The 23871-nt window shown below is 36.1% G+C and overlaps 1 protein-coding gene across 5 annotated transcripts in view; it reads left to right on the top strand.

Moving 5' to 3' along the window:
• The window catches only part of RBM27 (RNA binding motif protein 27), a 78009-nt gene that overhangs the window by 50643 nt on the left and 3495 nt on the right, over positions 1–23871 (top strand). For 4 of the 5 annotated variants that reach the window (XM_047730046.1, XM_047730041.1, XM_047730045.1 and 1 more), the window contains 6 exons: positions 4051–4170; positions 5102–5176; positions 5320–5484; positions 7362–7466; positions 7585–7776; positions 22742–22852. In XM_047730046.1, coding sequence (XP_047586002.1) covers positions 4051–4170; positions 5102–5176; positions 5320–5484; positions 7362–7466; positions 7585–7776; positions 22742–22852 — 768 coding nt within the window. The remainder of the gene's footprint in view (positions 1–4050; positions 4171–5101; positions 5177–5319; positions 5485–7361; positions 7467–7584; positions 7777–22741; positions 22853–23871) is intronic. The other variant, XM_047730044.1, reaches the window with a different exon arrangement.

The following is a 23871-nucleotide window of genomic DNA, read 5'->3' on the forward strand; positions in this document are numbered from 1 at the left end:
CCAAAGGCAGAGGCTAAACCCACTGAGGCACCCAGACGATTTATCTCCTTCTTCGTTTTTATAATATTTTATTTTTCCTTCACTTCCCTTATGTTCACATATGAGTAAAATCATATGGTATTTATCTTTATCTCACTTATATTTTGCTTAGCATAATACATTCTAGTTCTATCCTATTGTTTCAAATGACAAGATTTCATTTTTTTTTTTAAGAATTCTTTTCTGGTACACGATTATGTTTTTAAATTTATTCAGATAAGTTTATTTTATTTTATTTGAAGATTTTATTTATTATTTGAGGGAGAAGGAGAACACGAGCAGGGACGAGAGGAAGATGTAGGCTCCCCGCCAATTAAGGAGCCCTAGGGATGGCTCAATCCCAGGACCCTGAGATCATGCCTAAGCCAAAGGCAAATGCTTAGCCAACTGAATCACCCAGGTGTCCCATAAGATTTCATTCTGTTTGATGGCTGAGTGTATATACACACCCCCCCCACACACACATCTTTATCCGTTCATCTATTGATGGACGTCTGGGCTCTTTTAAACATGAATTTTTAAAATAATTACAGTAAAGACTGTAAATGTATTTTCTCTTACAATTTTCTAAATGTTTTCTTTAATTTATTATCATAAGAATACAGTATGTAACATACAAAGTATGTGTTAATTGTTCATGTTCTCAATAAGCCTTCTGGTCAACAGTAGGCTATTAAGTTTTGGGGGGAGTCAGAAGTTAAATATGTGGATTTTTGGCTGTGGGGTGGGGCGTCAGCACCCCTTAACTCCTGAGTTATTCAAGGATCAACTGTATTGATACAAATTCAGGTACTGTTTTATCTTAAAAAACAAGCAATAAAAAAACTCTAGAACATTGCTTAATTCTGCTCACTGAAAAGATCTGGAAATAATAATCATTCCAAGGGTGATAACCCCCTGCCCCCTCCCAAGCACTCAGAGCCAGGGGTTCTTGAAGAAATGGCTATCCCCAGATCTAGGGCTGACAGTATTCTAGATGATCCTAGAATATTTTATCCATCCAGAAAATGAAGTTGTGAGAGATTTCTAGAATCCTGTCAAAGAATGAGAAATTGTCATAAAGGCTGTAATCTGTTCCTCACTGATTTAAAGGACATTCATAGGATAGCAGAATGTCTTAACCAGAGTATTATAGTAATTCTGTGGTGAATACTGCAGGATGAGTGACGTGCTTTCTTTAACACTTTGCAAGAAAAAGAGATGGGAAATGAAACAGTTTTACAGGAGACTTAAAAGAGATATAACCAGGGCGCCTGGGTGGCTCAGTGGGTTAAGCCTCTGCCTTCGGCTCAGGTCATGATCTCAGGGTCCTGGGATCGAGGCCCGCATCGGGCTCTCTGCTCAGCGGGGAGCCTGCTTTCTCCTCTCTCTCTCTATGCCTGCCTCTCTGCATACTTGTGATCTCTCTCTCTGTTTCAAATAAATAAATAAAATCTTTAAAAAAAAAAAAAAAAAAAAAGGAGATATAACCAGGGGCACCTGGGTGGCTCAGTGGGTTAAGCCCCTGCCTTCAGCTCAGGTCATGATCTCAGGGTCCTGGGATCAAATCCCACATCGGGCTCTCTGCTCTGCAGGGAGCCTGCTTCCTCCTCTCTCTCTCTCTGCTTGCCTCTCTGCCCACTTGTGATCTCTCTCTCTCTCAAATAAATAAAATCTTTAAAAAAAAAAAAAAAAGAGATATAACCAGTGTCAGTAGATGGACCTTAATGGGAAAAAATGTTTAGAAAATTATAATACAATCTTAGGATGTGAATATCTAATCATATTAAGGAGTTACTGTTTTTTAAGTGTGATGATGGTATTGTGGTTATGTTTAAAAAAGAGGTACTTATTTTTTAATGATACAACTGAAATATTTATAGATAAAACAATGCGGTGTTTCGGTATGAATGTGGAGTTGGGGATTTAAGTAAAATAAGATTATAATAGTCTCCCCTTAGCTGCAGGGGATACTTTCCAAGACCCCCAGTGGATGCCTGACACCATAGAAAGTAACAAATCCTAATGTTTTTTCTGTATATTTCTACCCATAATAAAGTTTAATATATAAATTAGGCACAATGAAATGAATAACAACGATAATAAGGTGGAACAATTATAACAGTATACTTTAATAAAAGAGAGGTTGCTCTCAAAATATTGTACTATACTAGTACTTGTTCATGTGATGGTGTGAGGTGATAAAATGCCTATATGTTGAGGTTAAAGTGAGGTGAACGATACAGGCATTGTGACGTAGTGTTAGGCTACTGATGACCTGATGAGTCAGAGGTTCATCTGTTTCCAGACTATAGTTGACCTCACGTAACTGAAAGCATGGAAAGCCCAACTGTGAATAAGGGGAAACTACTGTATTTTATGTCCTGATAATCGGTGGTGCTTAGTGATGGATACATCACATTGGTAATATAACTCTTTTGTTTTAAAAATTCCTATAAAAAGATATCAAAACAAAGACAGTTACAGATTTGGAAGTCAGACAGCCCTGACTGACTTGACCTGCCTTTTACTGGTGTATTAGATAACTCGGGAGCATTGGTTTCCTTTTTAATAAATTGAGTTGCTGTGGGGATTGAAAATTTTCATGTTGTTAAAACATGGTCATGTTTTCAATAAATTGAGTTGCTGTGGGAGTTGAAAAGTTTCGTGTTAGTAAAGCATGGAAGGGGAGTTTTTAATATGTACTATAGTGCTTAATAAATTGGAGGTGTTGCCATTTTTATTTTAATAAATAATAACATGAATTTCAGCCATGTAGGGTTCCTGCAGTACTTTAGAGACTCTTGTATAGTTAAAGTAGCTTAATTTTGAGGATAGTTGACTACTGTGTGATTGAGAGAAGTTTTGTATATGGTTATGAATAGTTAATGATATTATTTACACAGTTGAAGTTTCTGTGAATTTCTCAATATTACATTCTTTGTTCCTTATATCATATATTCAATTAATAATAAATAATTAATTAATAGTTAATAACAACAGTTAACTCTTGAGAGAAGTATGATGGAGAGAAGTTTTATATATGGTTATGAATATTTAATGATATTTACACAATTGAAGTTTCTGTGAATTTCTTGATATTATATTCTTTGTCCCTTATATATTTAATTAATAATTAATAATTAAAAGGAGTGTATGTTAGGAAAGACTTGAACCAGAAAGATTGTATTATACCATGTAGTTCTGTGCCTTAAGGGAAGACTAACTGGACAGTGGTCTGTTCAGAAGGGGAAAGGAATCTAAATAACCAAAACTAGCACAGTAGAGATGACCACTACTTTGCTCAGATCTGTGAACTAACTACTTGTCTTATGTTTGATTATAAATTCATGTAGCATTTTATTAAATACAATAAGATTATGTTTACAAAGTACTTTAATCCTGTGCTGGGGGTTTGGAGGAGGGTTTAAGGAAACAGGAGTAATTCTGTGATTAGATGTCTCAGTTAGTCTTAACCTAGAAGGAGGGAAAACTAGAATGAGGCTAAAGCTGTAATTGGTAAAGAAGCTGCAGTCATTCCTGTTAGGTTAGAGAGATCTTTATTTGTTTTTATTGTTTAGTTAGTATTCCTCTCTTTTGTGTCGGTTCAGTCGTGATTGTGGAGTGGTCTTGTTTTTGTCTTGACCCATCCTGGTCCCGAGAGTGGCCTTGTTGGAGGTTGGTACTCTGTGAAAGTGTTTTTGTTTAACAGGGGAGTAAGGCCTCACCCAGAGTAGTTGGCCTGCTCCTAGATAATAAGGGGCTACAGTTCTTTTTCTCTCAATTAAAAAAAATATAAGGAGAAGAGGAATAATGTGATTGCATCCCAAAACACATTATTGCTAAAATTAATTTTTGTTTTTATATTTGAGTGACAGTTGAATTTATGTATACATAAAAAATTCATAAGTGAAGTTTTTAAATGTAAAAAAAGTTTTAACTCCTAAAAAAAAAAAAAATACATGCAGACTTTCTAAAAAATTACTTGAAAGCATTTCTAAAATTTAATTTAATTATATTTGTGTTTCATAGATATTTTCAGCTCCAGGCCATCCAAAAATGATTTACAGCTCCTCAAACTTAAAGACACCTTCAAAACTTTGTTCAGGGTCTAAATCTCATGATGTTCAAGAAGTTCTTAAAAAGAAGCAGGTAACAGCCTTGATTCTAATTTCCTTAAGAGGAAATGACCCGTTGAATTCCTAAGTGATTATGTTAACACATTTGAATAGTTCATGTTGTTATGGAACTACATTAAAATGTTTATTTAGCTGCTTCTGGATGTAGTGTATATTTGAAAAAAAGAAGAGACAAAAAATATTTTGCTGTTGCCTTTCTTTCACTGGCTGCATGAATCACAAGGAAAGAATTCTTTTCATTTAGAAATAAAGAACACTGAGTTGTCCTGTTTTGTTTTTTTCCTACAAGGTAAAGAAGCAGTTTTATTTCATTATTTCCTCTTTTAATTCCTCTCTTGCTTTGTAAGTTAGAAAATATTTCACATAAAGTAAAACATTTATGTCGTTGTTACTCATATGACTCAGTTCTGAGTTGCTTTATGTTTTTAGATTTTAAACTCGTATGAGTTTTTCAAATAAAATAGATATTTATATGTATTATCCCAGCATAATTGGAGATTTGATTAATAGAGAGGGGTGAGAGGCAATTTTTTCCTGGCAAAGATCCATAGAATTTGCTATGATTTCTGTCCTCTAGCTTCATCTCACATTTTTTAAACGTGAAACTTGGAAAATAAAGATTGGCTTTTTACATTGGCAAACGAAAACAGATCTTGTTTTTCTTCATAAATACATTTACATTATTCAAGTGAATGTAAATGTCATAGATACAGTGTTCAGCATTTTAAATATTTTTTCAAGTACAGTTATAAATATAAACTCTCATACAGAAAATATATTTAAAGGTTTCATTTCTGGTTTCAGCTGTTTTTTGATTAGGAGCAAAATTTTTCTTGAACAGCATAGGGATGACCTGGAAGAATTGAGTTGGTCTTTTATCAGATGTATGCAAATGTTGGCAAATTTTGTTACCCATTACTGATTCTTTTAATCTTTTCATATAGGAAGCATTGAAGCTACAACAAGACATGAGGAAAAAGAGGCAAGAAGTGCTAGAAAAACAAATAGAATGCCAGAAGGTGAGATGAGCTCATTATTTGCCTGCTGGAATTGATGGATACAATGGATTTTACAGAGATATCCCTCATCGTAAAGTTTATAAGGCGTTATTTATATGAAAATTTACTAAGCATAGTTTTACTTTTTTCTGTTTATTTTATAGATGCTAATATCTAAGCTAGAAAAGAACAAAAACATGAAACCAGAAGAGAGAGCAAATATAATGAAGACTTTGAAAGAGCTTGGTGAAAAGATCTCACAGTTGAAAGATGAATTAAAAACATCTTCTGCAGTCTCCACACCATCTAAAGTAAAGACAAAAACAGAGGTATCTATTTGTATTTTCCATTCAGCATAGTACTGTCGAACATCTGTTACATGCTTGGCCTTTGAAAATACACTGGAAGCCTTAGGTAGCTAATAGTCTAATAGGGAGACAATTAGAGTGACAGGTTTTGTTTTTTTTTTAAGATTTTATTTATTTATTTGACAGAGCTGACAAGTAGACAGAGAGAGAGAGAGGAGGGAAGCAGGCTCCCCGCTGAGCAGAGAGCCCGATGTGGGGCTCCATCCCAGGACCCTGGGATCATGACCTGAGCTGAAAGCAGAGGCTTCAACCCACTGAGCCACCCAGGCGCCCCAGTGACAGTTTTTTTTTTTTTTTTAATGTTTCTATATATTCTGTGTACTCTCTTTGAAAGAGGTGCTAATACCCTCTTTAAACAAAGATGTGGGGTTTGTTGTTTTTTGTTTTTTGTTTTTTTAAAGATTTTATTTATTTATCCGACAGAGATCACAAGTAGGCAGAGAGGCAGGCAGAGAGAGAGGAGGAAGCAGGCTCCCTGCCGAGCAGAGAGCTCGACACGGGGCTCGATCCCAGGACCCTGGGACCATGACCTGAGCCGAAGGCAGGTCATGGTCCCAGGGCCATTGAGCCACCCAGGCGCCCCAAAGATGTGTTTTTTAACTGGATTTTTGGCTCCCTTTCCTGAAGATGAAATTGTTAGAGTGATGGCAAGAAAAAAGTGTGTTTTCCTGTTACATGAATTGTTTTTCTAATATTACAGCACAATGGAACTATCTCTTTTAATATTCAAAAGGTATCATCGGCTTTATATGGGTAAAAATGTGGTATTCTGTTGAAAAGATTAATCAGAAGTTCTAGATCCATGTAAGTCTTATTTTATTAATTGCCATTTGTTCCTTACCCTAGGAGAATACTTGCTGTACACAGTGGTTCTATTATACCGCATCCCTGAGTGGAGTTTTAGATTCATTTCTGGCCCTTTAGGAACTCGGAATAAAAAATTTATCAGATATATAGAATGCAAATTTTTATGTACAGTATTATAATGGATTTGAAATTGTGGCTCTTTATTACTAGAGGGATATAAAGTATTTCATCAACATTATTTTGAAAAAATACAATAAAATATTTTTATTGAAATGTCCCCCAGTTATAGAAGGAACATATACACATTTTTTTTTATTTTTTTTTTTTTAAAGATTTTATTTATTTATTTGACAGAGAGAGATCACAAGTAGATGGAGAGGCAGGCAGAGAGAGAGAGAGGGAAGCAGGATCTCCGCTGAGCAGAGGACCCGATGCGGGACTCGATCCCAGGACCCTGAGACCACGACCTGAGCCGAAGGCAGCGGCTTAACCCACTGAGCCACCCAGGCGCCCAACATATACACATTTAAAAAATTAGAGAGTATATGTAAGGGGAAAGAAATTCTCTCACAGTCACTCCATCTAAAGACAGATAGTTTGTCCCTCATACCAAAAAGAGAATGACAATAGTTGTAGGGTTCAAATCTGGAAGCATTATGTAGCTATTATTTATGTTTGTATCATTAATGAGTATTTCCTATGTAATCTATTTTGCCTGTGTTTCATTCATGACTCTTTACTATTAGAAAATTAGTCTCAGCTCCCTCTTCTCAGCTGACTGTTTCCAAGGTCTGAATTTTAGGCCATCTTAAGCAGTAATACTGCTTATTATTTTTTACTGGTATCAGTATACTCTGTGTGTTTTTGTACAGTTAACCTTCCCTAAAACACTCAGGTTTATTGCATCCTCTTATTCTCATTTTGCCAAAAGAGATGTGTCATCCTGTAAGTATAATATTCTGAATAAGATCTTAGATGTTATCTAACATTTTTTTTAAACAAATACATTTTTACTCTTAATTTTTCCAAAGGCTCAGAAAGAACTATTAGATACTGAACTGGACCTTCACAAGAGGCTATCCTCAGGAGAAGACACAACAGAGTTACGGAAAAAACTCAGTCAATTACAGGTTGAGGTGAGATTTAAGAGGAGCTACCCACTATGGGTAACGCCTCAGATAATACTTTTTTCTATCTCTGTTTTCCAAGGTTCAGTCTGACAATGTGTATTATATTCTACCTTTTGTTATTCAGGCTGCACGATTAGGTATTTTACCTGTGGGTCGAGGAAAGACCATGTCCTCTCAAGGTCGAGGAAGAGGCAGAGGCCGTGGAGGAAGAGGAAGGGGCTCACTGAATCACATGGTGGTGGACCACCGCCCTAAAGCACTGTCAGTTGGGGCATTCATTGAGGAGGAAAAAGATGAATTACTTCAGCATTTCTCAGTAAGTTTTTAAAGTAGGCAGGTGCCAACTCTAAAAACACTGTATTCAGCATTTTCTTGCTGCCTTCTGTTTTATAGATTAGAAAATCAAGTTGTAAAAAAATGGGTATTAGCAGATTCTTATTAATATATTTGAAGGTCAAGAAGCAGCTCATGCTTTGTACTTCCATAATGCTCCACATAAATGTGTTTGTACTGACAGGTTGTTCCCAAGCAAATATTTGATTTTTTTTTTTTATGGTTATTACATGGTTTAGCAGGTATTTATAGTCAATAAGTGAAAATAGCTTGGGATGAAGGCAGAATTCAAAGGAGGAATTTATTAGAATAAGAGACATGTATCGCTATATTTTGTATATAGTGGCAAACACTTTTAGATAAACATGTATACAGAGATTTGTTACAGGTGACTGTCTTTAATTTGCTCCTTTAACTGAGTATATTCTCTTTCCACTCATTCATTTAATAAATACTGAGTGTTACTTGTGCTAGAGCATTTTCATATATGATCTCATTTAATCTTAAATAACTGTATAAAGTGCATGTGAAATTCTGTGTGTACAGATGAGAAAATGAAAGTTTAAAACTTAAGAGTAGGGGCGGCTGGGTGGCTCAGTTGTTAAGCGTGTACCTTCGGTTCAGGTCATGATCCTAGGGTCCTAGAATCCAGCCTGGTGTCAGGCTCTCTGCTCATTGGGGAGCCTGCTTCTCCCACCTCACTCCCCCTACTTGTGTTCTCTCTCTCCGTGTGTCTCTCTGTCAAAAAAAATCAATAAAATCTTAAAAGAAAAAAATCTATCTTAATAAATAAATAAATAAATAAATAAATAAATAAATAAAACTTAAGAGTAAACCAGCCAAGATCATACAGTTAGTAAGTGGTAGAACCAAAATAAAAATACACACAGTTGACTTAACATCTGGAATCCCTGCTCCTCAAACAACTTTTTTGAGAGAAAACATTTTCAGTCCTATTTGTTTGTTTGTTTGTTTGTTTATTTAGTGAGTGAGTGAGCAAGTGAGCATGAATTGTGGGGAGGGACAGAGGGGAAGAGAGAATCTCAAGCAGACTCCGTGCCCAGTGCCCTGCCCCATGCAGGGATTGATCCCAGGACCCTGAGATCATGACCTGAGCTGAAATCTATAGAGTTGGACTCTAAGCCGACTGAGGGCTGCCCCCATTTTCAGCCCTATTATGTGTTCAAGATGGTGAAGGAAGTCTTAAACAGCAAGACCTCAGACATTGTTTCTTATTAGTATGATGCCCCTTAATCTTTTCTCATTCTGACGTTTAGAGAATAGTGGGTTGTTAAAGTGTCCAGATTTGAGAGCTATGTTGGCTGCATTCTGTTCGTTCCTTTTTTTTTTTTTTTTTTTTTTTAGATTTTTATTTATTTATTTGACTGAGAGAGATATCACAAGTAGGCAGAGAGGCAGGCAGTCGGCGGGCGGGGAAGCAGGCTCCCTTGTAGGGAGCCTAATGCGGGCCTCGATCCCAGGACCCTGATATCATGACCTGAGCCTAAGGCAGAGGCTTAACCCACTGAGCCACCCAGGCACCCCCATTCTGTTCATTCTTGAGCCAGTTTCTTTCACCAGCCTGACCAATATATATATAGTAAACTGAGAGACTAGCTTTGAAGTGACTTCTTGAGGAGTAACATATGGAGAGGAGAGCTACCCATGTGCAGGGTGTTCTTGGGGAGCTGGGAGAATGTGATTTTTGTCTTTTGATGTTGAGTATATAAAATTACTATCTTCTTGCCAAATACGTTGGGCATTTAAACCCATTGTGAGCTCTGGTGTGGCAGTACTGAAGCAAAGCAGAATTGTTTTAAATTTGAATTTGCAGAGAGTTCTAGTTACAAAAACAAGGTTATCTTTGTTAGGTAGGAGACTGTGTGTTGTATCTTGAGGGTCTCTGGAGACTATGTAGATGTGTAAGGTTTAGCCCAGAACTCATGTTCACATGTATCTCTTTCCTTCTCATAAGTAGGGTCATTTTAGAGCATCTGATAACCAATTTTCATGTATACATATATTTGATAAGTCTGAAATGATGGCATTTGGTTTGTGAAAAGGGGCATGTCCCAACATTTGGGGAAGGAGCAAACAAAGCAGTGCAGATGAGGTAACTTTGAGAAGGAGACGTTGCCATCAAATTTGGGGGGGGGTTTGTTTTGTTTTTTAAAGATTTATTTATTTGGCAGAGAGACACATACGGAGAGAACACAAGCATGGGAAGAGGGAGAAGCAGGCTTCCTGCTGAGCAGGGAGCCCGATGTGAGCCTCGATCCTAGGACCCTGGGATCATGACCTGAGCCGAAGGCAGCCATTAACGACTATGCCACCCAGGCGCCCTTGCCATCAGTTTTGATGGTGTTTTGTTGTTTGTTTTAATAGGGTGCTATTAGTCTTGAGTGCTAAAACATACCCTAGTCGTAGATAATTGGGCAGTGTAGTATGTTTTCTTTGAAGGAACTACAGAAATATATATGCCTAGACAGTATTGTAGATAGATTAAGCAAACATATATATGCCTAGACGGTATTGTAAATAGATTTAGTAAACTTCTTTGAAGTATTTTATATCCCACAAAGGCAAAGGTAAAATGGATATTTTCAGTATTCTTTTATTGTCCTTAATGATTCTGTAAGGATCATGAATGAACCATACCTGTATGAAAAGATGGTGGATAGGTTCAGTGAAGCTCTTTTGCAGTATGAGGACCTAATTCTGGAATCCTTCAGTTTATTCTTTTATCCAATAATCTGCTTCTAAGAATTTATCATAAGGGAATTATGGTTGTATGCAAATAAGAGCTATAAGGATGCTTAGTATAGCACCCCTTATAATAGTGAAAAGGGAACAATCTAAATTTTCAATGGCATTTTGCTGCTATTGAAAACTTTTTTTTTTTTTAAAGATTTTATTTATTTATTTGACAGAGAGACAGATCACAAGTAGGCAGTGAGGCAGGCAGAGAGAGAGAGGGAAGCAGGCTCCCTGCTGAGCAGAGATCCTGATGTGGGGCTCGATCCCAGGATCCTGGGATCATGACCTGAGCTGAAGGCAGAGGTTTTAACCCACTGAGCCACCCAGGCGCCCCTGAAAACTTGTTTTTAAAGAATAATGCTACAAGAAAATTCTCAGGATTGACTTTTAGGTTAAAAAAAGTGGGATACAAGATTATCCATAAACTTGGAATGAAAGTTCATTAAATTTCTATTTCTAGGTTGGCAGAATTCAAGTTGGTTTTTCATTGTTTTCTTTCTGAGGACCTATTTGCTTTGTTTTCCAAATGAACATATATTACTTTTTAAATCAGTCTTCTTAATATCACATTCATGTTTAGGGTGAAATATTACTGTTGTTGTTTTCTTAAAAGATTTTATTTATTCATTTGAGGCAGAGAGAGCAACCGCACATAAGTGGGGGGCAGCAGGTGAGAAAGAAACAGACTCCCCGCTGAGCAGGGAGCTGGTCACAGGGCTTGATCCCGGGACCCTGAGATCATGACCTGAGCTGAAGGCATATGCTTAACTGACTGAGCCACCCGGTCACCCCAATATTAGTATTTTTTTTTAAGATTTTATTTATTTATTTGACAGAGATCACAAGTAGGCAGAGAGGCAGGCAGAGAAAGAGAGGAGGAAGCAGGCTCCCTGCTGAGCAGAGAGCCTGATGTGGGGCTCCATCCCAGGACCCTTGAGCTGAAGGCAGAGGCTTTAACCCACTGAGCCACCCAGGCTCCCCCAATATTAGTATTTTTTAAAGATTTTATTCATTTATTTGAGAGAGAGAGAGAGAGAGAGATAGTGAGTTAACAAGATAGCGACTGAGCACGAGTGGAGTGGAGTAGCAGAGGGAGAGGGAGAAGCAGACTCCCCACTGAGCAGGGAGCCTGATGCAGGGCTTGATCCTAGGACCCTGGGATCATAAGGCAGGTGCTTAACTGACTGAGCCACCCAGACACCCCATATTAGTGTTTTTATACTGTTTATTTAAAAACCAAATTAGAGGAGATGTGTTAATGTTGGGCTCTTAGATCCCAGGTGCTTATATTTTTTTTTAAAAAAAGTGTAAAAGTATATACATATTTAAAATACGTAATCTATTTAATGTACAGTGAGAACTATTATAACATTAAACATGTTATATATAAATATTTTAAAGAATTTATGAGAACGAGTGCAAGCGCGTGCATGTGCATGGAGAAGGACAGAGAGGGAGAGAAGGAGAATCTGAAGCAGATTCCTCACTAAGTACAGAGCCCAGCTTGGGGCTTGATCCCATGACGATCCCATGATCAGGAGATCGTGACCTAAGCTGAAACCAGGAGTCAGATGGTTAACCAACTGAGCCACCCGGGTGCCCCACATATAAATATTTTAATAGCCTATATCAGAGGTCAGCAGACTTTCTCTGTAAAGGACCAGTTAGTAACTATTTTAGGTTTTTGTGGGCTATATACAGTCTCTCTCAGGTTTTCTTTTGCCTCTTCCTTCATCTGCTCCTTTTCTCTTTTTTCTTTTCTTTTTTTTAATTAAAAAAAATTTTTTTTTTTTAATTTAAGTAATCTCTGCACCCAATATGGGGCTCAAACTCAGGGCTCTGAGATCAAGAGTCACATGTTCTTCCACCTGAGCCAGCCAGGTGGTGTTCCTTTTCTTTTTAAGTTTTTTTGTTTGTTTGTTTGTTTGTTTGTTTGTTTTAGAGATTTCATTTATTTTTTTGACAGAGAGAGTGAGAGAGCACAAGCGGGCAACAGCAGAGGGAGAGGGAGAAGCAGGCTCCCTCTCAAGCAGGGAGCCCAATGTACAGCTTAATCCTAAAACCCTAGGATCACAACCTGAGCTGAAGGCAGACACTTAATCATCTGAGCCACCCAGGCACCCCAGTTTTTTGTTTTGTTTTGTGTTTTAAGATTTTTATTTATTTATTTGAGAGAGCACACGTAGGGTAGGGGCTGAGAGAGAGGGAGAAGCAGACTCCTCGCTGAACAGGGTGCCTGATGCTGGGCTCAATTCCAGGACCCTGAGATCATGACCTGAGCAGAAAGCAGACACTTAACTTACTGAGCCACACAGGAACCTCTCTTCTTTTTCACTCTTAATAACCTTTTAAAAACATAAAAACCATTCTTATCTCACAGGCCATCAAACATAAGTTGCTGGACCACATTTGGCCTGATGACTCTAGTTTATTGAGAGATGGTATATGTTACCATATTTTTATTTATTTATTTATTTATTTATTTTAAGATTTTATTTATTTATTTGACAGAGAGAGAGATCACAAGTAGGAAGAGCAGCAGGCAGAGAGAGGGGGGTAAGCAGGCTCCCCGCTGAGCAGAGAGCCCGATGTGGGGCTCAATCCCAGAACCCCAAGATCATGACCTGAGCCAAAGGCAGAGACTTAACCCACTGAGCCACCCAGGCACCCCCATATTACTTTTTATATTAAGTATTTAAGTTTAAAAATATAAAGTAGTATTATGTAGCATATAAAGATAATTTTATGTATTTTTAAGGTAAAATCAGTGAGTTTGGAAAGAACTTTTAAAAAGAGTCCTTATTTATGTATCTTTCATTTGACAGAGATCTGAGGATATTAAAGACCTTTATGAAGAATTCCCTCTAAGTATTTTAATATTAAACTTTAGGTCAGAAGATGAAAATTTTAAATCATAGAGCTTTGCTTGAGGGCACAGGACAAGAGCTAAGGTACATTCCTTTGCCCCTGATTAAAGAGAAGTTTGGCAAGTTTCAACAGAAGAGTTACTTAAACTAAATGTTTGGAATACTTGAACTGCACTTTCGCATTTTCAAGTAGTATGCATCAGTTAGTTACAAGATTTTTGAACTGTTTTAGTATGTTTTAGCTTGTGTCACTCAGTGACACAGGGTGAAACTTGGTTTTTTTTTTTCTTTCTGATTATGAAAGTAATACATACATGTCAGGTTGTGTTTGGCTGCAAGTAAAACATGAATAACTTGGGAAATATGAACATTTACTTTCTTTTCAAGAAATCTAGCAGTATGGAGGTTTTAGGTTTAATTTATTCAGAAACTCAGGCACACAACTTCTTTTCATATTTCTCTTCTAGTATCCTAGTATGTTGGCTTTTTTCCTTAAGCCTTTTCTTCATGGTGTGACACCAGGATGTCTGCAGCAACCACAAACTTCATGGCCTCTAAAAAGGATGTCCAAAGGCCAAAAAGAATAGTACCTTTCTTATGACATTCTTAAAAATCATGGGATAACCTTCTAAAAATATATCCCTGCCTCAACCCTCACCCTCCATGCCCACCCGACTCCTAACATGCACCACTCTCTCTGAGCACTCTTGCCCTCATGTGTCTTAGCCGGAATTGTCACTTACCCATTTGTAAGCTAATCCCTGTTGAGGAAACCGTTATCTTGATTGAATTAAATCAGTCATGGTTCCATATGCCATTTGGTCAGTGGTAAAAATCAGGATCAGTTAGAATGGAAAGAGGTTAGGTAGTTGGTTTAGACAACTAAGACAGTGTCTTTTTTTTTCCTACAGTTTCATTTAGATTCGTTAACATACAGTGTAATATTAGTTTCTGGTGTACAATGTGGTGATTCAGCACTTCCATACATTACCCAGTGCTCATAAAGACAAGTGCACTCTTTAATCCCCATCACCTACTTCATCCATCCACCTACCCACCCACCTCCCATCTGATAACCATCAGTTTGTTCTCTACATTATAAGTCTGTCTCTTGGTTTACCTCTTTCTTTTTTTTTCCCTTTGCTCATTTGTTTTGTTTCTTCAGTTCCACATATGAGTGAAGTCATAGGGTATTTGTCTTCATCTGACTTAATTGCTCTGCACAATACTCTCTAGTTCTACCCATGTCATTGCAAATTGCAAGATTTCATTCTTTTTTATTTTTTAAATTTATTTATTTATTTTTTATTAACATATAATGTATTATTAGCCCCAGGGGTACAGGTCTGTGAATCGCCAGGGATTTCATTCTTTTTTATAACTGAGTAATACTTCATTGTCTGTGTGTCTATGTGTATATACAGCACATCTTTATACATTTGTCGGTCAGTGGACACTTGGACTATTTCTATAATTTGGCTGTTATTAAATAATGCTGCTATATCAAAGTACATGTATCCCTTTGAATTAGTGTCTTTGTATTCTTTGGGTAAGTATCCAGAGTTACAGTTGCTGGATTGTAGGATAGTTGTATTTTGGGGATGCAGAAGTATAGTTACATTTTTAACTTATTGAGGAACCTCCATATTCCTTTCTACAGTGACTGTCCCTAGTTCACATTTTCACCAGCAGTGCAAGAGGCTTCCTCTTTTACCACATCTTTGTCAACACCCGTTGTTTCTTGTGTTATTGACTTAAGCCATTCTGACAGGTGTGTCTCACTATAATTTTGATTTGCATTTCCCTGATGATAAGTGATGGTGAGCACCGTTTATGTGTCTATTGACCATCTGGATATCTTCTTTGGAGAAATGTCTGTTTATGTCTTTTGGCCATCTTTTAATTGTTTTTGGGAGGTGTTGAATTTTATAAGTTCTTTATGTATGTTGGATACTAATCCTTTATCAGATATGTCATTTGCAAGTATCTTTTCCCATTCTCTCATAGGTTGCCTTTCAGTTTTGTTGATTGTTTCTGACATTGTGCAGAGGCTTTTTATTTTGATGTAGCTCCAGTAGGGTTTTTTTTAACTATTATTTCCCTTCCTTCCAGAGGCCTATCTAGAAAAACATTGCTACAGCTGATAGCAGAGAAATTACTGCCTTGGATCTCTTCTAGGATTTTTATTGTTTCAGGTCTCAAATTTAGATTTTTAATCCATTTTGACTTTATGTTTGGTGGAAGAGAATGGTTGAGTTTCATTCTTCTCTAAGACAGTGTCTTCTGTGATGTTCATTGAAGAAGACTTGGAAACCATTCAGTTACAGAAAGAAGAAAACACCTAAGTACCTTACATTCTTTTGATAGGAATGTTTTAGTTTTCTTAAAAGTTACGTGTACATCATTTGAAGAGTCAGGTGAACTGAATAGCTACCGAATTGTTAAACATTCTCCGATTGTATTCTCATTTTCTGTTCTTTAAGGATGTCTACTTTTAAATCTTTCAGCTGATTTTCTGGGTATTTTTTCATTTTTAAATAATTGATTTTACTGTTACTTCTTGATTTTTAAATTGTAAGCACTATATATTGACCTTAATCCTTTGCTTTTCAGCTCCCCAGTTTTTTGGCTGTGTTGTATTCTGTCCTATTTTCTCTTTTCTTAGGGATTTATGCCTTTAAAAAAAAATCACTTTAGTATCATTGCATACTATGGATGCAATGCAGTCTTCTCTTTTGTAACCAGAGAGCATTTTGAGTCTTAAGAAAGAGGTCTGAGTTTCTGTACTCCCCGAAATATTTATGTAATTCATTCAATTTTTTGTGTTCTTACTAGCAAGAAACTTCTAATTTGCCTGCTCCTTCATTCCTGGAACTTCATATAAGACAATGGAATACTTCTGTTGTAATTACTGTAGACTTCTCACATACAGTTAGCTTTTCCCTATAGCCTCTCTAGATAGGGTTTTTACTTTCCTTCTTCCAAGAAGAAGGAAATATTTGAGAGTGTTACTGTAAATGAAACGGATACCTTATCATTTGACAAGTAATAATACGCTTTTGCATTTACCAGAATAAAAGTTACCCTTTCTCTGCATTTAACATTCAGAGAAACTTTTCTGAATAGCACTTCAGTTATTGCCCTTCCTTGGACCATGTAAAAAAAAACTTTTAGTAATTTTAGATCTTTTGTGAACCTACTGATAACTTACTGCCATTTGATAGCTGGTGTGTTTTCTGTTTTTTTCACTGTTACAAACAATGTTAATATACATCTTACTGGATTTGGTGATTTTGAGTAGAATAATTTGTTATCCAGGACAGTCCTACACATGTCAACATCTTTAGCACTGCTGTTATATGCCAGGAAGTGCTCTTCAGTCTGTATGACACCCAGAATGCCCCCACAGTAATGTTACTATCTCAGGTGAAAACCCTTTTTTGACATTAGTTTGTAGGAGTGATGACTAGATAAAGGCATGCATATTTAAAATTTTGGGATAGCTTGCCAAATAACCCTGCAGGAATGCTGTACTAATTCATACTTGTGGTAACATTGGATAAGAGTACCTATTTGCTTATATCCTCACTAGCACTTGAGTTTTGTGTTTTCATATTTGCTAGTCAGGTGATTGATGAATAATGACTGACAGAACTGGCATCAGTTTCTGATCTGGGAAAATGGTGGGGCTAGATAAATTTCTCTCTGAGTATCTTCTGCCTCTAAGGTTCCAAGTACCCCTGAGTTACCACATACAACTTTTTTTTTTTTTTTTTTTTTTTTAAAGATTTTGTTTATTTATTTGACAGAGAGAAATCACAAGTAGGCAGAGAGGCAGGCAGAGAGAGAGGAGGAAGCAGGCTCCCTGCTGAGCAGAAAGCCCGATGTGGGGCTCGAACCCAGGACCTGGGATCATGACCTGAGCCGAAGGCAGCGGCTTAACCCACTGAGCCACCCAGGCGCCCCTACCACATACAACTTTTCATTGATGGCATATAATCAGTTTTCTCATGTTCATGTATATATTGGTGTATATATATATATATTTTTTTTGAATTACCTTATTTTGAAGGGCAGCACACATGTACAAAGTATAAAAGAAATAAAAATGTATGCAGTGAAAAATAAGATTTCCTTCTATACCCATTCAATTTCACTCCCCATAGGCATTTATTGTTTTCTGTTTCTGATATATTTTCTCAAAAATATTCTGTGTATATGTATTATTTTGTCTCTCTTTAACCCAAATGGTGGTATGTTACACAGTACTCTCTTGCATGTGCATTTCTCGTTTATTATGTATTAGCTTGTTAATAGAGATGATGCTATACTAGTGCACGTGGTGTTGCTCTGTTCTTTTTAGTGGCTTCTTGGTATTTCATTGCATCGATGTACCGCATTGGATTTCAACAGTCCTGTAGTAATGGACAGCTAACTTTTACCTACTATTTCATTATTTCAAGCCATATTACAAATATGTGTGTGAGATAGTACATATGTGGGTATAGAGAAATTATGTATTTATAATAGATATGTGACTTTTTAAAGCTGTTAAGGTACTTTCAACAAAAAAATGAGTACATGCAAACAGTTAAAAATATGGTTAATCAGAAGTAAAAATCGCCCCTCTTTTCTTGATCTCTGCCTACTCTTAAAAGGTAGTCTGTACTCTTAGACATCTTTACAGAAAAACGTTATTAAAAGTCTCTCACTTAAAAAATTTTATCAGAGTGGGCTTATATTATAAATATAGAGCTACATTTCAGGCCTTGCTTTTTCTTTCTTTCTTTTTTTTTTTAAGATTTTATTTATTTATTTGTCAGAGAAAGAGAGGGAGAGAGAGCAAGCACAGGCAGACAGAATGGCAGGCAGAGGCAGAGGGAGAAGCAGGCTCCCTGACGAGCAAGGAGCCTGATGTGGGACTCGATCCCAGGACACTGGGATCATGACCTGAGCCGAAGGCAGCTGCTTAACCAACTGAGCCACCCAGGCGTCCCCAGGCCTTGCTTTTTCAACATAAATATCTTAGCTGTTTGGTGTTTTCTTAAAATTATAAGGATAATACTCAATTTAAAATACTTATTGATACAAACTATACCAAGTAGAAATGTATATAGTTCAGTGATTTATCAGAAGGTAAACTTGTGTATATCTAACCCTCAGGTCAAGAAAAAGAATATTCCCAGCCGCCTTCCAGTCATTGTTTTCTGTCCTCCTCAGTAAAGTGACCATTATCCTCACTTTATGATAATCACCTCCTTGCTTTTGTTACACAGTTGATACTCATTATTCATGGATTTCATATTTGCACATTAACCTACCTAGCAATATTATTTGTAAGATCAAAAATCAATATTCAAGGTGCTTTTGTGGTCAGTTCAGACTTTGATGGAGCTGTGAAAAATTTGAGTTACCTGATGCCCATGTTCCCAGTTCAGGTCAGTTAAGGTGATGCTCTGTCCTTCTTGTTTCAGCTTTCATACTATAAACAGCTGTTCTTTTTGCAGTCTTTTTAGTACCACATTTTCCTCACTTTTGTGCTTTTCACTGGTAGTTTCATTATTTGAAATGCCCCCCACCCCCAAAATATAGTTCTCAGGTGCTTTGTTGAAAGTTCGAGAAGGCTGTGATGTGCCTTATGGTGAAGACCCATGCATTACCTAAGCTTTGTTCAGGCATGAGTGCTTTTAGCCATGAGTTCAGTGTCGGTCAATCAACAGCATATTTTAAATATGGTGTCTTTAAATATAAAACAAATGATTAGTTGAAGAAAACGTTTTGATCAGAGGCTCATAGGAACCTAACCCTCTCTTGGCCCTAGGAGCAGTGATTGAGTATTTGCTGATTCTTTGCTTGCAATGAACGTCATATAATTTTCAGTATAATTTTCAGTTGTATAACTATAACATGGTTTATTCTTCATTTCTCCTGTGGATAGGTATGTGGGTTATTTTCGCTTTATTTTTATGAACACTGTTGATAGGATTCTTCTAGATCATTCGGTGTATATGTGTACAAATTTATGTTGGATATACATGGTAATGTTGAATGAACTACATCAGTTTCACTGCCAGTAGTGTGTGAAAATTCTTGACTTGGTATTATTAAAATATATCTTTATTCTAATCACTAATCTTGTTTATTGTTGTAAGTTAGATTGTGGGAGTTATATATTCTTAACTACTGACTGCCTGCAAATTATATTTCTAATTCTTCCTTCAGTAGTTCATACGCAGTACACTTAATGCCCTAAAATTCCTCTTGAAGGACAGAACCGCTACCCTCTTCAGAGGGCAACCCAGTAAATACAGGTTAAAAAAGTCTTTCTCACTTTCTGTGGTTATAGAAGTACTACATCTTTTTAAAATTTTTTAAATAAAAAAGTCTAAGGATCTAATATATAACAAGGTGACTGTGGTTGACCACACTGTATTGTATAATTGAAATTTGCTAAGAGAGTAGTAGAACCTAAATATTCTCATCAGAAAAAAGGTAAATATGTGAGGTGATGAACATGTTGTTAATGAACTACATAGGGGGACTCTTCACTCTTTATATGTATATCAGATCATCGTGTTTTACACTTATAAATATCCTTCGGTTTATGTTTTATCTCAGTAATCCTGGAAAGAATTCAGATAATACCAAAGTGAACAAAATAGTGAAAAAGTCTCTAATTGGGCTGTGTAAGTTAAACGAATAAGGGCAAAAGATGTCTATTACATGCATTACCAGATTTTTTTCTCCAAGTTTATTGAGATATAATTGATGTACAACACTGTATTAGTTTAAGATAGACAACATAATGGTTTGATAGATGTACATATAGTGAAATGATTACTATGAAATAAGTGTAGTTCACATGTATCACCTCACATAGTAAGAATTCTTTTTCCTTGTGATGAGATCTCCTCTCAGCATCCACCTGATTTTTTTTAGAAGATGGTAAATGTATATTTGGATGGGGCCATTTTGATACATCATTTTAGTATGTCCCATGAGTTAAAATGTTTGGTACCAGGTTATAAATGTGCAGTCCCCTACAGGGATAATAGAGTTTTCCCTTAGATCACAGGCTGATTTCTGTGCAGACAGTAATGGGTTATGGATCTGGCTTAATATATATAATATATAACTTTTTATTTAATTTTTTTAGAAATTTTTTAAGATTTTATTTTTTTATTTGACAGAGAGAATGAGCATAAGCAGGGGGAACAGCAGAAGCAGAGGGAGTGAGAGAAGCAGACTCCCTGCTGAGCAGGGAGCCCACCATGGGGCTTGATCCCAGGACCCCAGACTCATGACCTGAGCTGAAGGCAGATGCTTAACTGACCTAGCAACCTATGCACCACCGCCCCCCATCTTTTTAAGATTTTATTTACTTATTTGACAGAGAGAGAGAGAGAGAACATAACATTTTTAACATGCAGTGATCTGAGTGTTCTGTGGAAACATTTGGCAAATGGTTAATGACATTTATCAACATTTTTTTCTAGGAAAAACTAGAGTGAACCCGTATTTTTAAAAGAACCATTTCTATTACATTTTTCAGGATTAAACCCAGAATTGGGGATATTCTGCAATGTGGCATCATTGATAGAAAAGCTGTAGGAATGACTGAGCTTTCACTTTAATGATACTTTAGGTCCCTATTCTTTTTATCTCTGTCGCTTTCTTTAAAATTTTTGCTTTCTCTTTATGAAGTTTCTTGAGGAGGAAGAAATTGTTTGGGTGGTAGTCCTAAGAAATACATTTGAAACTGAGCAATTTTACCTTGAGTTAGGAAAGTAGGTGTTTAATTAACGTTTGTTAAATGTATAGAATGGCTGGTACTTGCCATTGTTGTATGGCATTTCAGAGGAGGAAGTGGGAATAGCTTTATCAACTACAGGTGGAGTAGTTGACATCAGTAGGCATTTAAAAAATTATACTTTTAAGTTTTCAGTCTATGTAGATTATCAAAGCTAAAGACTAGCAATCGTTTTAAGATAGTATTTGTTGAAACAAAATCATGGGAAAGAAAGGGAAAAATAAAACAAGACAAAATCAGAGAGGGAGACAAACTATAGGAGACTCTTGATCATAGGAAACAAACAGGGTTGCTGGAGGGGAGGGGGTAGGGGGTTGGGGTAACTGGGTGATGGACATTAAGGAGGGTATGTGGTATAATGAGCACTGGGTATTACGTAAGACTGATGAATCACTGACCTCTGCCTCTGAAACCAATAATAAATTATGATAATTAATTGAATTTAAATTTTAAAAAGCATGAGATTAACCAAGAATGTCATTTGCATAGCTGTATACTTTGCTACACACTTTAATAATTTGTATGTTAGGGTGTATATTAATTTATTTTTTGTTTAATGCCTTTTAATATTTATAATTGTGCTAACCGTGATTTTTGTGCATTTGGATAGAACACTCACATTTTTTTAATGGACTCCTTAGAGCAATCCTGAAACAGAAAAAAAATGAAAAAAAAAAAAGCTGAGATACTTTGATATTAATTAAGCAACTTATGGAGGCTCATTTATGTTCAGTTACTTGCCAGTTAATGGTAAAGCTGGATCGAGACTTTAATCCCAGCATCTTGCTCAATAATCTTTTTGTAAATCTTTTTTTAAAAAGATTTTATTTATTTATTTTTGAGAGAGAGAGAGAGCATGAGTAGGGGAGAGGGACAGAGGGAGAAGCAGACTCCCCGCTGAGCAGGGAGCCCAGTGCAGGACTCCATCCGAGAACGCTGGGAACATGACCTAAGCTGAAGGCAGACGCTTAACTGACTGAGTCACCCAGGTGCCCTTGTTCAATACTGATGTCAGTAAAATCATGAGCAGAAGAAAAAAAGTATTTGTTTTTCATTATGACTTTTGTAAGTGGAGTGACAGTATAATCTAAACCAAGACAAATTCTAAAGTTAACATGACAAATACAAGTCATAGACTATCTGGGCAAAATAGTACATGTGGTTCTTTAATTAAAAGGGACTTCAGGGTTACTGGAGGGGAGGTGGGTGAAGGGATTGAGTAACTAGATATTGGCCATTATGGAGGGCACGTGATGTGATGAACACTGGGTGTTACATGCAACAGATGAATAACTGAACTCTGCTTCTGAAACTAATGATAGACTATATGTTCACTAATTGAATTTAAATAAAATAAGTTTAGAAAGAGGAGAAGAGGAGAAGGGATTTTACTTTTTCTAGCTCTTACTAGATATTGTATAGATCCACTTTAATTTTCCTCCCCAATCATTACACTTTTTAAATAGCATACAATTTGAATACAAACTTACGTGTTTTTCTAAAATCTATTTTAGCCTGCAAACCAAGGGTCAAAATTCAAAGACCGTCGGCTACAAATATCATGGCACAAGGCCAAGGTGCCTTCTGTATCCACTGAGACTGAGGAAGAAGAAGTCAAGGAGGAGGTAAATTTAACGATTGAAAATAAACATTCAATTAGACTGTTTCTCAATTAGCATTTTTCTTGACATTAAAGTAAATAAAATAAATCTTAAATATTGTTCTTTTATGCACGCTGTAACTTAAGATTAGTCTACAAGTTTACTAAAGAACCAGAACAGTTGCAGACATAAAAAGTTCTTTGCAGGAGATATTTTCTGGCATAGGAGAGACTGTTTTTGTTTTTGTTTTTCTTTTTTCTTTGCGTTTATTTGGCTTTGTGCTCTAGAAATTTTTATTCTGTTAAGTGAGGACATGGATTACATGAACAAATTTAATTTTAGCTGATTGTTTAGCTTTTTGCTTATTCATGTTCCATAAGTAATAGATTTGAGTTTCTTACTTTCCTTCTATGTGCAATTGATTAAAATGAGAGTAAGGAAGTGGGAATAAAAGGGAAGAAATATAAAAACCAAGGACTTAACATAGTACAACTATTAAATATAATGAAACTCTTAAAATACATGAAAAATAATTTTGCTTTTTTACTCCCTGTTTCTAATTTCTTTGTTAAAATGGACACTTAGCCAATGTTTCAAGTTATTTGATTTATTGTAATTTTGGTTTTATAAGATGTTAGCATTCATGATTGATCAAGAGTCCTCTGACTGGGTAATTTTTAAAAAACAAAAGCAGAAACATTTCCCATGTTTAATAAGAAGAAAAGGAAAGAAAAATCTTGGTGTTTTGGGAATGTTTGTAGATATTTCTACCACATGTAAGATTCCAAATTTTTATGTATGGTTGAGAATGTTGGTGTCATGGGGAAGTTAGTATGTTCTCCATCACAGATAACTGGATATTAAAGGAAAGGTTTAGGAGCTTGGTCATTTATTTTCCTTCTTTTTAATAAGTTAATGGAATAAAATTAATTTAAATTTATTTAATTTCATTAAATTAATTTTATTAAAACCATTTCATAGATATGTTTCTTTTATTTTTCCTACTGAACATTCATGTATTATTTTCCTGATGATATTAGAAT

Source organism: Lutra lutra, chromosome 5, assembly GCF_902655055.1.
Source record: "Lutra lutra chromosome 5, mLutLut1.2, whole genome shotgun sequence".
Taxonomy (NCBI): Eukaryota; Metazoa; Chordata; class Mammalia; order Carnivora; family Mustelidae; genus Lutra; species Lutra lutra.